Here is a 13,737-nt window from a genome sequence, read left to right on the forward strand (position 1 = left end):
GCCTAACGTCCTCCACCATCCCCGTGACTCAGTTCATCTGCATAATTCTCAGGTTTTCAGGAAGAGAGGAAACCATCAGTCTTTGAAACTGAATTTCCTTAACATAACTTTGGTGTGTAAAATACTCCATTGATGTAGTTTGTGGTTACTTGCACACGGTGGCCCTGAATAAAATGAGAGAACATAGGGACAGGAGTCTGCTGAAGCTGGAGTTTCAACATAACCTCCCTAAAACGCCTAAGACATGGAGCCTGAAGGCTAAGTGAGGTAGGGAAGTAGCCAACAAAATTACCTTGATGAAAGACATTATGTAGCCTCCACCTCCCCCTCAAAGAAGATACAATCATCGCTTACATGTTCATCATTAAGCAGGTGATGAATGGCAGAACAAGCAGAAATGGAGCACAAAATGCTTTAAATGTACTCAAAGCCCAAGTCGGATATGACTTTTGCATATTCCTTTTGTGAGCTGGAGTAAGGAACCTACAGTGTGGTGTACAGGGAATCTAATGACATGTCTTTCATTAGCCAGCCACAAATGCAGACTCCACAAGAAAAAGGAGCTACCCCACCTCTCCCTAGAGAACCTTGCACTGGGCTCTGGCTCACCACAAACCTGGAATCATTTACACTACAATGGTCACTTTGCAGTGGGAATATACACAGCCTGCAATCAAAAGGTATAAACGAATTCCCCACTGGAAAACGCTGACGTTTGAATTTAAGAATAAAACTGTTCAGCTTTCATAAACTGAAGATCTGTCTGGTCTGTATTTTTGCTTCTTGTTGATACTAGAAAAAAGGAAAAGGAAGCACTGCAAAATTTAAAGGACAAGGAAATCATTGTATGATGTTAGAGCTGGAGTTTACCTACTTCTCAATAAAAAAGGCAAAAAAAGATGCTAAAAGTTACTGAATACACAGATTGGAAGGTGCCCAAGCCAAGCCCAAGACAGAGCAGATTTCAAACAACCTGTTTCTGAGCAATTAGAAGAAAAGGGATGTCAAAACTTGAAGAAGGAAGAACGGGATTTGCTCACACCTCACAGGCTCACCTTCAGAGGTGTTTTTCAAGACGGGGAGTAAAGAACACACCCATTACAGCTCCCTGCTACACCAGTGTTGTTTATGGCAGCTCTGAAACTGTACTGTCACAACTCCGGCTGAAGTCCAGAAATTGAGGGAAATCCCTGGTAAAGAGACCATTTTTTAGATGCTGCAAGGAATATTCAGAATTGGCTAAATACCACTTTTCAATCTTCGAATTAATTTCGGGTTCTGCCCATTTTGTGCCAAAATCCTTCTAACCTTTATAGGGTATACAATCACTTGCTGCTTGTCACATGGCAAGGTACGAGCTGACACAAGAAAGGACAAGATTGTATACATGACATTAGGAGCTGTTGGGAGAAAGGTGCAAGCACAAAGGGGACTCTGAAGTTCATTGAATCTCTATGAAGAACGTCACATGGAGAGCAAATCCGTCAAAACTGTGGAGACAGGAGAGAGCAAATGGCACTTTCTAATGTGCTAGGAACTGGGGGTTGCCCCATGGGGGGATGCTCTCCTGGACTGCTGAGCTCAGCCATTACATGATAGATGTGCTTTAGCTGAACTGCACTCTCCAGATGCCTCAAGGTTGTAACAAACCCATCAGAGCCTCAGTTTATATTAATAAGCCAATTTCAAATCGGCACACTGCAGGTGCCAACTCGCAAGCAGATCCACCAGGCCCGCCCCGGGGATGGTAAGAGCATTTGGAAGCAGAAACAGCCTCAGCCACGTAATTTTTGTCCGTCACCACTAGCCTATCAGAGCTCCGGGCGACCAACTCCTCCTAAGATGAATTCCAGAATGTTTTAGGTCAGACACAGGCAGACAGGCATGAATATGGTCACACAACTACCCTCAGAGCTTGTAGGTTGGAAATGAAGGCACCTACAAAGGACACACTACTGTGCATAGGCAATTAGTACCTGGATGGACATCTGTATCACAGTTTTGGATCTAGCTGTCATTCAGTCCATGCATGACCTGCTATAGACATGAAAGTTATGGGCCAGGAGAGAAAATAACCTTTCTGCTTGCCCAAATATATGTGCATTTCATCTGATAATATTCAAATCTCTTTAGCTACATTATAATGAGGTTAAAGCAAGAAAAATTTCCCCACCTCAAATATTACAAATGTCAGTAATGAGAACAGTAAAAATGTCACCACACGGAGAAAAGAGTGAAATTAGCATATTTAGAGGAGTATTATACCCATGAGTGAAATAATGCAATCAGCTAGCTGCAAGATAAAGCTAATTTGGTTTCCAACAGTTTATCAACAATACACTGCTCCTTTACATTAACAAATTTAACCGATACCATATCCTGCAAACAAGAATAATTCACACAGAATATTACATTGTGTTAATTAAATAGCTGGAATAGAAAAGGTCAGGCCATGACTGAAAGATGCGCATATGGGTTGTGAAGCTATGAAAAGATGGAGTGATTTCAAATCAAGCAATTAAAATAAATTATTTAAATAATCATTAAGTCAATAATAAATACACTTAGATATTTTTGAGCCCATTTTGACAACCCCTTTAGTTTGTTGCTGTTTCTCAGAAATTTCTCTTTCTTGTTGACCCAGGAAAGAATCAAAATATCTTGAAACCCATCATTAGATGAGGTGGCTTAGATAAGTTATCAGAATTAACTTGCTTATATTCAAGTTCTCATTTAACTGTGCAGATGAGGCATGAGGCAAGTTCTGAAGTTAAAAGGACACCACAAAGCCCCACTTGCCTTATTTCTGGATGGGTTTCCTGCCACTAGAACCATGAAACCACCACAATTACTACAGTTAATTGAAAAATGTTCAAAGAGAGAAGTACTTTTTCACTTTGTTTACTTCTGAAAATAACAGCACTTTGTCTTTGGATGAATGCCACCAAATCACTTAAATTATAGTAGTAACATACCCCTTTTAAATTGAAAGAACATTTTGGCATGGGCTAAACTATGCTGAGGTAGTAATGTATGAAAAAGACTTAGTAAAATGAGGAATTAATCTTATTTGGAGCTCCAAAGCACTACCGGAATATCCATCAGTCATGAGCAAGTCTGAATCTCACCCGATATTTTTACTGTACTTTTGTCACTACAGCTGTACACAGCAGGCTCAAATTTGAGTTGCTATCCTATGTCCCCCAATTATTTAATTATGCGTGAATTTTATTTTTCCTAGGGTATTTCCTGAACTTTTGTAAACAAAATATAATTTTCTTTTGATCATAGTTCTGCTGATTTCAGCTAGCATATACTTCCTTTTTGCCCTTTCAGTCTAGGAAATGGAGCTGTGTGGACTAAACAAAGCCCAATGTCTATTATGTTTTGAGAATTTCATGGGAGTCTGTGGTTTTGGCTGCAAAACAGTGGGATGAGGGCCACGTGTGAAACTCAGCTGTGCACTGCCCAGCACATCAACAGTTATGACATTGACACTGGACCTAAAACCCATCTGTGGGGATCCCACTGTTCAGCTCTCCCCATTTAATTACACGGACATTTATCAAGCCAACTTCCAGACTTTGTAACAGAATGCCTAATCAAGCCATGCTGAAATACCCAATTTTTTAGGGAAGATGAAGTACTGTGCAGCATACGAGCCATTAATTTTATGACAAGTGCAGATGGTTGATATACAAATAAATTCTTACATAACCTAACCGAATGAATATATACTTCAATCTATTTAAACAATAATACTAATGAGCATAGTGTTCCCCACATGATGGTATATTCACTCGAGTTATTTTAAAGTGGATTTCAATGCTTGTTGTATCTGAACAATTTCTTCCTCCCATTCGGACCATGGTTGATTTGTATCCACCAAAGCAATATGATTTCCTTCTCCCTTTAAAAGGATCGACACCCGGGCGATGCCCTGCTGCAGCACCTCCCTGCGTGAAGGTACCCACGCTGCGGTGAGGGGCCCGCGGCCGAGAGGGACGTGTCGGAGGAGGAGCCGATGGAGCGGCTCGGCGGGCCCGCTCACGGCCCCGCTTCAGCCGCCGCTTCGCCCTCCCCGTGTCCGCCCTCGGCCCGGGCCTGGAGCCGCGCTGGGGCCCGAGGCGGGCCGGGGCGAGGGGCACCTACCCGGCGCGGAGGGACGGCGGCTCTCCGCCCCGGCCATGCTCCGGCGGCTCTGCCTGCGGGGCGCCTCGGGCGGGCCTCGTTCGGCACCGCCTTCGGCAGCGGAAGGGGCAGCGCGGCCCCGGAGCGGCGGCGGGGCGGAGCCGGGTGGCAGCGCGACGGCCGGAGCTCCCCGGCCCTGCCGGTGACACCCGGGGGGCTGCTCCTGCGGGCCGCCTCGCTCCCGCCCCGGCTTCCTCTCCCCGCGGGGTGACGGCCCGGCGGCTTCCCCGCCCTGCACGCTTCCGCTGCCCGCTGGCGCGGCTCCCGCCCCACGGGCGGCGGGCCCGGCTCTCCTCCGCGGCGCCGCTTCCCTCCTCCCCTCGCCGGCCCTTCCCGACCGCGCGTGCGGCAGTGCCGGGCCGGGGCAGCGCTGCCGCGCTCGGGGGCTGAAGTGTGGGTGTCCCTTCCCCCGGCCCCGTTCTCTCCCCCCCTGCGGGCCCCCGGCAGCGCCCCCGCAGATGGGCTTAGGCTGGAGCAGCGCGGAGGAGCGGCGGCCCCTCCTGCCGCCGCCGCCGCAGCAGCCGCGGCCGCAGCCGCGGGGGCCGGCGGGGGGCCCGGTGGGGCGGCTGCCGCCGCTGTCGGGCCGCGTGTACGGGAGGCGGTGGCTGGTGCTGCTGCTGTTCTCGCTGCTGGGCTTCGCGCAGGGCCTGGTGTGGAACACCTGGGGCCCCATCCAGAACTCGGCCCGCCTGGCCTTCGGCTTCAGCGGCTGGGACATCGCCCTGCTCGTCTTCTGGGGGCCCATCGGCTTCGCGCCCTGCTTCTTCTTCATGTGGCTCATGGACAAGAAGGGTGAGCGGGGTCGGGGGCGGCGGGGTCGGGGGTTCGGGACTCCCCGACCCGCTCCTGTGGTTTCCCCCGGGCCAGGCGGGGCCGCCGTTGCCGTGTTCCCCGACGCCGCGGTCCTGGGGCCAGTGGCCTCCGCCTTGAAAAGGGTTGACTAATACTTATAAGGCATCATGACTGCAGTTTTCAGTACACTGCCCAAACGAAGCCACATCAAAGTACATTCACAAGGAAGATAGTTAAGCTGAACGGAATTAGGGCATCTGACGTCGCAGCTGAGGTGTGGGTGTGGAGGAGCGTGCTCCAGTCCGGCATTGCCGTCCGGCTGTTTGACCTGGAGATGGTCGTGATTTCTGTTTATCAGCTGTGAAACAAACACGTGTTGATGTTTGGATCAAGTAATGGCATTGCTCAGGGTGGCCATTGCATCTTGAAAGAAGTGCTTCATTTTTAAAAGCAGGCTGGACATGAAGTTTGTGGTTTTCTTTTCATTGTGCAAGGTAGATGAAAAGGTAACAGAGAGAAGTTGCACTTCGGTGTTTTGAAGAGGAGCACAAGGGAGAGTTTCCTGATTTGTGTTCAGACCGTTGCACCTCGGTAGTAAACTTCCGAAAATGGTGTTTGTCTCTAGATGACTTCTCCAGCATCTGCCTGGTTCCTCTGTGGTCACCCAGGGGACCATTCCATTGAGGTCAAGTACCTGTGTTTGCAGGTTTCAGGTTTTGGGCCTAAATCCACTGAAGGGATTTCTTTTAATTCCTGTTTAAACAGACCTCTAAGCAGGAGACAGGCGCCAATGGACCCTTGTGGCTCCTGATCTTAAGTGCTACTTACTCCATTTATTTAGGAATTAATGGCTCATTTGTGGGAAGGGAAAGGGAAGAGGAAGGGAAAGTGAAAGCAGGAAGGGAGAAAAGTCGTATTTGAGAAGGCCTGTCTCAAAATTGGAATTACTTTTCCTAAAACTGAAGAGGCACTGGGGGAATAAAATTTACTGGGCTGAAAATACATTCTTCAAATGGGTCCATGGTGGCTGTACATCCAGTCTTCTCTCAAGCAATTTAGACTTAAGTTGGCAATTTTTGTCTAGACTGATATATAATAGTGTTGTTAATTATCTTAAAGTAAGTTATTTTGGTTTGTACAGTGAAGACTGACTCTGCTCATGGTATGAAGGAAATAAAGGTAAATGTGAACCTGTGCTTAGAGAGCTGAGTCTGTATTTTTATTTTTGCCTTTTTCTATGAAGTTGATCCTGAGCAATGCAAAATACTACTGGAAAAGTTTTGAAGTAACTCATGAGGAAAGAAATGTTTGTATTTTGTTCTTTTTTAATGTGATTAGTAGTGTAGTTGCGGGATTTCTTAGTTTCACATATAGGTTGTTTTGATGAGAGTATGTATAGAGGTATTTTTCTCATTTCCTTAACTGATTGTTTTGGAGGGGTCTTTTGGCTGTTTGTTTGTTTGTTTTTTATTTCCATGTTCATTGGATACAAACAACCCCTTTGCTCTTGGTTTGTTGCTTTCCTTGTTGAGAGAATGTTGGTAGGTAACCTGAACAGAGCATCTCAACTCATCGGCTGTGTGCATAAGGAGTACATACGGGCACTGGATCAAGTTCTTTACAGATCAGCAGGTTTTGTGAGGGCCCTGATTGTTTTCTGATATTTGTTTCCTGCTGTTTTCTGAGTCTGAGATTGTGGTGCTGTTCACTTTGGAAGCAATGGTGAAGTCTTGCAACTTGTGTGCTCAAGGAGCAAAGAGGAGAGCTGCTGAGCCCGAGTCAGCCATGGGGCACATTTCCACTGGAGGCATGTTGTGGGGAGTACACGTGTTCCAGGAGGGTCTTGACTCTACTGCTTTGAAGCTGTAAAGTTGGTTGAATCTGATGTTGCAAGGGCAGTATTTTGCTTGCTTGCTGTTACACCAGCTTTACTCCGGAAAAGCTACACCATTTACTCTTTGACTTCAATCATCTGTCATTGGAGTTGGCTAGTAAAGGAGCTGTCAGGAAAAAATGTATTTGTGAAGCGTCAACATATAAAACCTGGCATGTATCAGAAGTATGACACTGTAGATGAGGCATGTCAGAATCTGAGAGGAGATTTTGCTGTTAGGTAGTCCTATACTTCACAGTCAGAGGTAAATCTAACTGATAAGTAGCTGCCTGCTGTCACTTAAGTCTGATTTTGTGTTACGATGCTTCAGAAGAAGTTCAAGAAGTATTGGTCTTTTTGACTTTAATTGTTCATTGCAGCACATAGTTCACAGCATAAATCTGTATCCATACCAGGCTTCTGCTGTACATTTTGTGCACCTGCTCATTGTTTCAATACTGCTTGTAAGAATTTGGTCACTTTTTTCTTCTTTTTTTAGCTTCTTAACAATTGGAAGTTGAAAGATTAAATATACATGAATATGCATATTAATAGTTACAAGACGCATTTCTTGGACTCTGTGATCAAGTTCCATTTTAGCTTCTCAGAGAAGTGTGGGGTCCTCTGAGAAGAGAGGACAGCAGTGTTTGTTTTTAGTGAAAGGTGTGCTAATCTCTGTTCTTCAGTTTTGTGCAGAAGGGTTCTAGGAGGGAGGAATTAATTTTTTTGGTTTTCTAACCTCAGAAGGTTTCTTGTGACCTTTTTCCTTCTGACCTGCTAAAGTTATCTCCTGGATTCTTTCTGAAGGTCTGGTTGCAGCCGACCCAGGCAAGGCAGTTGGGGAATGGGAAGGATACGTGGACTGGGGAAGATGTGTAGATGGTGTCACTTCTGGCTCCCCGAGGAATACTTCTGGCAGCTGCCTCCCCAGAGGATGATCCAGAAGGGGTCTTGGTGCCAGAAGCAGCATGACAAAAAGTCTTGGTCGACTTAAGCCCATGTTCCTATGGATCTATAGGGATGTTTTTTATGAAATTGAGGATGATTTTTCATCAGGCAAGTTGTGATGGTCTTCACAAGGCTTCACAAAAAAAAAAAATCTTACTTGAAGATCTGAACAGACTTGGAAATGACATTTTTTGGAGAGTGTTCAACGCTATGTTAAAGGGTCTTTGAGGCACTGGAGGAAGGCTGGATTTAGCCCGTATCTCTGTAAGCTGTTTAAATTGAAAGCTACCTTGTATTTTTGCTGAGCTCTGGTCCTTCCCAAAAATACATTCATTTTCAGATGGATAGTGAGGCTCACATATCACAGCTGAAAGTTCTCTGGGGAATGAGCTCTGTTCCTGTTTGACACGGTGAGATGCGGTTGGTGGAACGGATGCCGCGTCCTTCCCAAAAGTGTCCCAGCACAGGATCGGCTGTGGGGGTGCCACACACGCACACAGGAACGCACCCAGACTCGCAGCGCAGGTGACAGTGCGCAGCCACACACACTCACACAAACGCAGGATAGCTCTTCTCGCTGGAGACAGCGGTGGGAGGGATCCTTTGTGTGGAGTTCCAAGGGGTTTACTCCAAGGAGGGATTCAGGGGCAAAGGACCCAGAGCGCTGAGGGGTCCAGGATTTTATAGGGGGGCGGAACAGGGGCGGGCAGAGCATTGAGACCAATCAACTGAGGGCTGAGGGGTGGAGAGAACATGGGGTGACATAACAGTAACCAATGGGGAAGGTGAGGGGAGGGACCAGGGAACCAAGAACCAATGGGGTGCTGAGCAAGGGAGAACTTTATAGAATATGAACTTATAGGGAGTAAAAGGGGTGGTAGGCCAACAGGCCAACCAAAAGTGGACAATCTGCATAATAGAGCAAGGGACTGTGGGAGCTCGCCGTGACCACCAAGGTGTCTTTAGACATCAGTGCTGGCCCACCAACCAACATCAACTGTCTTGGGGCTTTGTGGCTCCTTGGTCACTCACTCCTGCGGTGTTCTCAACCACTGCAACACTTGTTCCTGCCTCCCAACTTTCTGTGGCTGAGTGGAGACTTGTGCCAGCCCTTGAGCACACTCAGGGTTTCCATCCTCCTTGACTGGGTGCCATATAAGGACAGCAGTGGCATCTGTCATGTTTCTTAGTCCGATTCTGAGATGGGTGCATGTTGAAAGTCAGGAATTATATTTGCTTATGTCATATTTGAGTATGTGCCATCTTGGGTGGGTTTGAAAACTTTTTTTCTATGCGTAGGATTATAGGTGTTGTCTTGGTTGGTTTCTTAGTGAAGAAAGATGAAAAGATGGAGGGTGCCATGAGCTACATGTGTCTTATTTGGTGCATTTTCTTTAGCAATAGGATGAGAAAGTCCTTGTTTAAATTCTAATTATCTTTAGAGATTTAATAAGACTGAAATTAAATGGGAAATTACTTCAGTGTGCTATTGAATGGACCCTTGTTGTTTACATGATTAAAATTAGCTACAGTTTGTCACATGATGCTTGAGTGTTTGTGTACATTTTGTGCCTTGAGTGTTTCATTTCCTGAGAACTGTAAATACAAGCACACAGGACTGTTAGGATGTTTATATATCTCACTTGAAATCAAAAGCTTACATACTTCCCTGGATCTGGTTCACCAAGGGGGTTTTATTAAGCTCCTAGTTATAAGGTGAGACCTAGAAGCAATATATGTCAATCTTCATTATGTTCCCATATAAGCAACAAGAGGCAATGAAGAATGAAATATTTTATGATAGTTTACATTAAACAAATGGAATAGTATAGTGATATTTTTCATTAATTTTTGGAATACAGTGAACACAGTTTATATTGAGTTTGAAGATGAGACATTACTTGTAAAAGTGGAATGTAATCTATTTCTTGGTCCTTTTTTATAAAATTCTTTATGCTTACGTGGGTTGCATGGACAATCTTAGTAACTTTATTTTGCTGAAATTAAATTTACACAGCAATGTTATTCTAGCGATTGCATTATGAAGGAGAGAGAAAACTTCAATAATCAGATTCTGGTTTTAATCAAGATTGGCTTGTCTGTTGACATCATGAAAGTTTTTATTTTTATGAGTAGTTATTCGTTTCCTGAATATCAACCTTTTTATTTTATTGCTGTCTCCTAAATCATGCATCTTGGTTTCCTTCTCTGAGATGTTTGATAGTTCTTTCTCTTCCACCTGGGAATTTTGAGATTAAATCCTTTAATGCAGTCTGACAAAACTGTCATGAATATTGAGTACAAGTACTAAATCGGACCTTACTAATATAAAAATGTCTTAATAACTGTTCTCCATATAAAATAAACTACACATGATAGATAAACAGAATTGTGCATGGCAGCTTTCATCTTTGGAGTTCCTGGATTGTCACTTGGTGCTGAAAGTATGTGAGTGCTGGTTTTGCTTTCAGGGGATCTTTGGATACCTCTGCCTCACATCTAGGGTCACTGGGACAGAAGGGAGGTGACTCCAAGTGAACTTGTTTTCCCCTGAGATTTTAGTCTAGGAAGTGTTTGTTAAATGCCTTTGGGTTTATTTTGAGAGATGTAAAAGCGGGTACAGAGAGGAAGCAGGTTGTTGTTCCAGAAGTCAGTGAAAACATGAATGGCCAGGTGAATCCAGCAGGTGGGAAAGATTTTCTTAAGTGTTTCTGTCGTGCTTGGCATTTCAGAGTCCTTCTCTGTCATTCAGGCTCTTGGACAATGTAAATATAAATTGGAGTGTGTTACTAATAACGTAGAAGAATTGCCGCAAGTGTAGCTGCTGATGGGTTCCACTGTTGATATAGATGGGTTATGTGAAATACTTTCATGGTGGCACTCACAAGAAAATGGGAGTTTTTGATGGAAGTATTCATAGTTCTGTCATGTCACAGGTGCTTAGCAGAAGGATGAAATAGGTGACTTGTGAAGCTTGAAAGTCTGAGAATTTTCACCTTTGGCAAGGAAGTGCATTTTCATATCTTTTTGGTCATGATCTCAGAAACAGACTTTTCTCAGATTCGTGACTGCAAGATGAGTGCTCAATATTTCGAAATTACCAATTTGATAATTCATGTGCTAAGTTCAAGCTTGAGTCTAAGCTAAAAACATCGGTAAGACTTGGCGTAAGCCTGTAAGACTTTAATATAACTTAGTGATATAAAGCCAAAAGGATTTACGCGCTTCAACAGCAGAAGAAGTTTTCAGGCATTGTGACTTTGGTAGGTTAGTACAGCCTACAAGAAATACCCATGGGAAAACTTAGAGATACAAAAATGTGAGTAGGATGGCAAGGGAGCAAGTAAGAAAGGGAAGTGTGATGCAGAGATGAGAGAGTAGTTTCATCATAAACAGCTGATTGTGCTTGGTATTTATGGTGTTAGGATCTGGTTGTTACGATTATTAGAGAGATGCTTCTGCCCAAATTAAGGTGCAAACAAGACCATATGTCCAAGTCCATAGTATGGATTTTATTTAATAATAAATGTGAGGTAGAGAGAGATAGGGAGTGACAGAGAGATAGAGTAGAAAGGTATCGCCAACCAGGGATCCAGACAGCATCTGGTTGATCCTCTTCTGGTTTTCTCACTGGTGGGTTTCACCATTTATACATTTTAGCAAACAGAGGAATAATTTGGCTACGCAGTTGTTTTTTTTTATTTTATTGGTTGAATGATTCCCTCTCTTCCAATGCTAATTAGTCCCATGCTTGGTCTTTCTCTTCTTTTGAGTTGGTGGGCTTTCCATCTTAAATGGGTGGGCTATGGCCTCCACCTACTGGACGCAGTCATAGCTGATTTTCAGCCCAGTTGCTGAGTAGGCTTTTCCTGTGGATTCTTTGTGTTCATTACCAGTGCTCCCCCAGCTTGTTTATCTCTTCCTAGTCTGAGATAATCGGAAAATGGTACCACCTTTATCTTATCTCAAGTTCCCATCAGGTGGCGTAACTTACTGTCCAAATTTCCAGGAATTCATGGAGGCATATTCAAGGGGGAGGGGCACAATGGCGTGGTCACAGATGAGCAGTTGCTTCTTTATACAGTTTGCCATAGCGGGCAAAGTCCTTTGGTGATCTTAAAAGTTTTTCAGGCCATTATGACCTTTAAGCCTCTTAAAAATGGCAAAGGTTTTAACTCCAACAAGAGCAGAAAGAAGCTCTTTTGGATTTAATGAAAGTTAAATGTGAACTTAGTGGTTCAGCTAAGAAAGGAATGGGGGGGAGAATGCATTGACTCATGAGAAGTGAAAGATGCACGTATTTGGTGAAAATGCAAGTGGTTGATGTACTTGAACCAAATACAAAAGAAGTTTGAAAGAAAATTACCTGCTTTACTCCAGTCTGTCTCTCATCCTGTAGACATCTACTGCATGCTATTAATGATGCATATTTCATTATCTTGTAAGTGATACTGATCCACACCTATCAAATTCTGTGAAAGTGATTAATTTTCCTGAGCTAACAAATCTTGGAAGAAATGAGATGAAGTGTTGCTTTTCATGTGGAGAGATGAAAGAAGCAATTAGAGAGCTGAATATAGGTAAATCCCACTAGAGCAGATATTTGATCAGCTTGGTTTTACAAAATTTATTTTGATGAGTGCTGGTGTGCCTATTTGTATAGACATACTTTTCCTCTATATCATCAGAAGAAAAGAAAAAGGAAGACTGAACCAAACTGGACTTTTGTTGCTTTATTTTATGTACTGTGGCTACATGAATGTCCAAGAAGTGAGGCTCATTAGAGAATTGATTGGCCCACCCTCCTTGGGGTCTGGCATGCTGCAAAAGACCGCATGATACACAGTCATTTGCAACACAGAGGGCTTTAATTACGAGCTGATGAGTTGTATTAACTTGATGCTGCTATGATTCATAGCAATGTTATCTTGATTCTTAGTAGCAATCCTCATACCTCCTGCTGGGCCAGGTTGAGTTGGAAAGCATCAATCATGGCTGTAGATAGATGTCCTGTACTGGAGCTAGGTCTTTCTGTTGGGTGGGATTCCACCCCAGCTCTGATTGCTGCTGTGTTTCCATACATTCTCTTTATGCTGCTCTCCTTTATGCAACTGCTGTGCCCTTTGCACTCTTCACACAGGTCTTTGCAGGGTTGCTGGGGCAGCTGTTTAAACACTACGTGCTGAAGCATATCAGGAAGCTGCATGCCTGATTTAAAAGAACTTTTCCATGATGGGAAGTAAAATAATTACATTTGCATGTAGCTCATGTGGCAATAGTAATGGCCATGTTATCTGGGGATAGCACTCTTCTGAGGCTTTGGTGCACTGCACGTACAAGCACAGTGAGCATGGGGTGATGGCCATAAACTAAACCACAGGAAGTTCCACCTCAACATGAGGAAGAACTTTTATGTTGTGGGTGGCAGAGCATTGGAACAGGCTGCCCAGGAGTGTCATGGAGTCATGTCTCCTCACTGGAGACACTCAGTATCCATCTGGATGCAATCCTGTGTAGCCTGCTCCAGGTGACCCTCAGCCTTGGCAGAGGGGTTGGACTAAAGGATCTCCAGAGGCCCCTTCCAACCCTAACAACTTAGTGATTCTGTATGTAAATTGATACACCATGATGTTGGGAAATTGATGAATAGGGAAATCATTTACCAGTGTAAAATATAATCCCTTGCTTTTTTTATGCAGCTGCTAACACAAGCAGAATTAAAGCACTGAAGCATCCCTGAACTGGATCAAGACAGATAGGAAGATATTTTGTTAATATCTGTTAATAACAGTAGCTTTTAGAAGTTGACTACAAAGGGTATAATGCCAGGGCAGCTGTGCACTGATATCTATCTCCCGTGTTGTATGCTCATGTATTTTTACTGCTCCTCATAACCTTCTCTTGACCCAAGTTCTTTCTAATGACTGCTTCTT

The 13,737-nt window shown here is 44.2% G+C and overlaps 1 protein-coding gene across 1 annotated transcript in view; it reads left to right on the forward strand.

Annotated features, from left to right (window-relative positions):
* Positions 1-4,560: 4,560 nt before the first annotated feature.
* SLC49A4 (solute carrier family 49 member 4) overlaps positions 4,561-13,737 on the forward strand; it is a 66,712-nt gene continuing 57,535 nt past the window's right edge. The window contains exon 1 of the mRNA XM_069021069.1: positions 4,561-4,983. Coding sequence (XP_068877170.1) covers positions 4,650-4,983 — 334 coding nt within the window. The 5' untranslated portion in view covers positions 4,561-4,649. The remainder of the gene's footprint in view (positions 4,984-13,737) is intronic.

This window comes from Aphelocoma coerulescens, chromosome 7 (genome assembly GCF_041296385.1).
Source record: "Aphelocoma coerulescens isolate FSJ_1873_10779 chromosome 7, UR_Acoe_1.0, whole genome shotgun sequence".
Taxonomy (NCBI): Eukaryota; Metazoa; Chordata; class Aves; order Passeriformes; family Corvidae; genus Aphelocoma; species Aphelocoma coerulescens.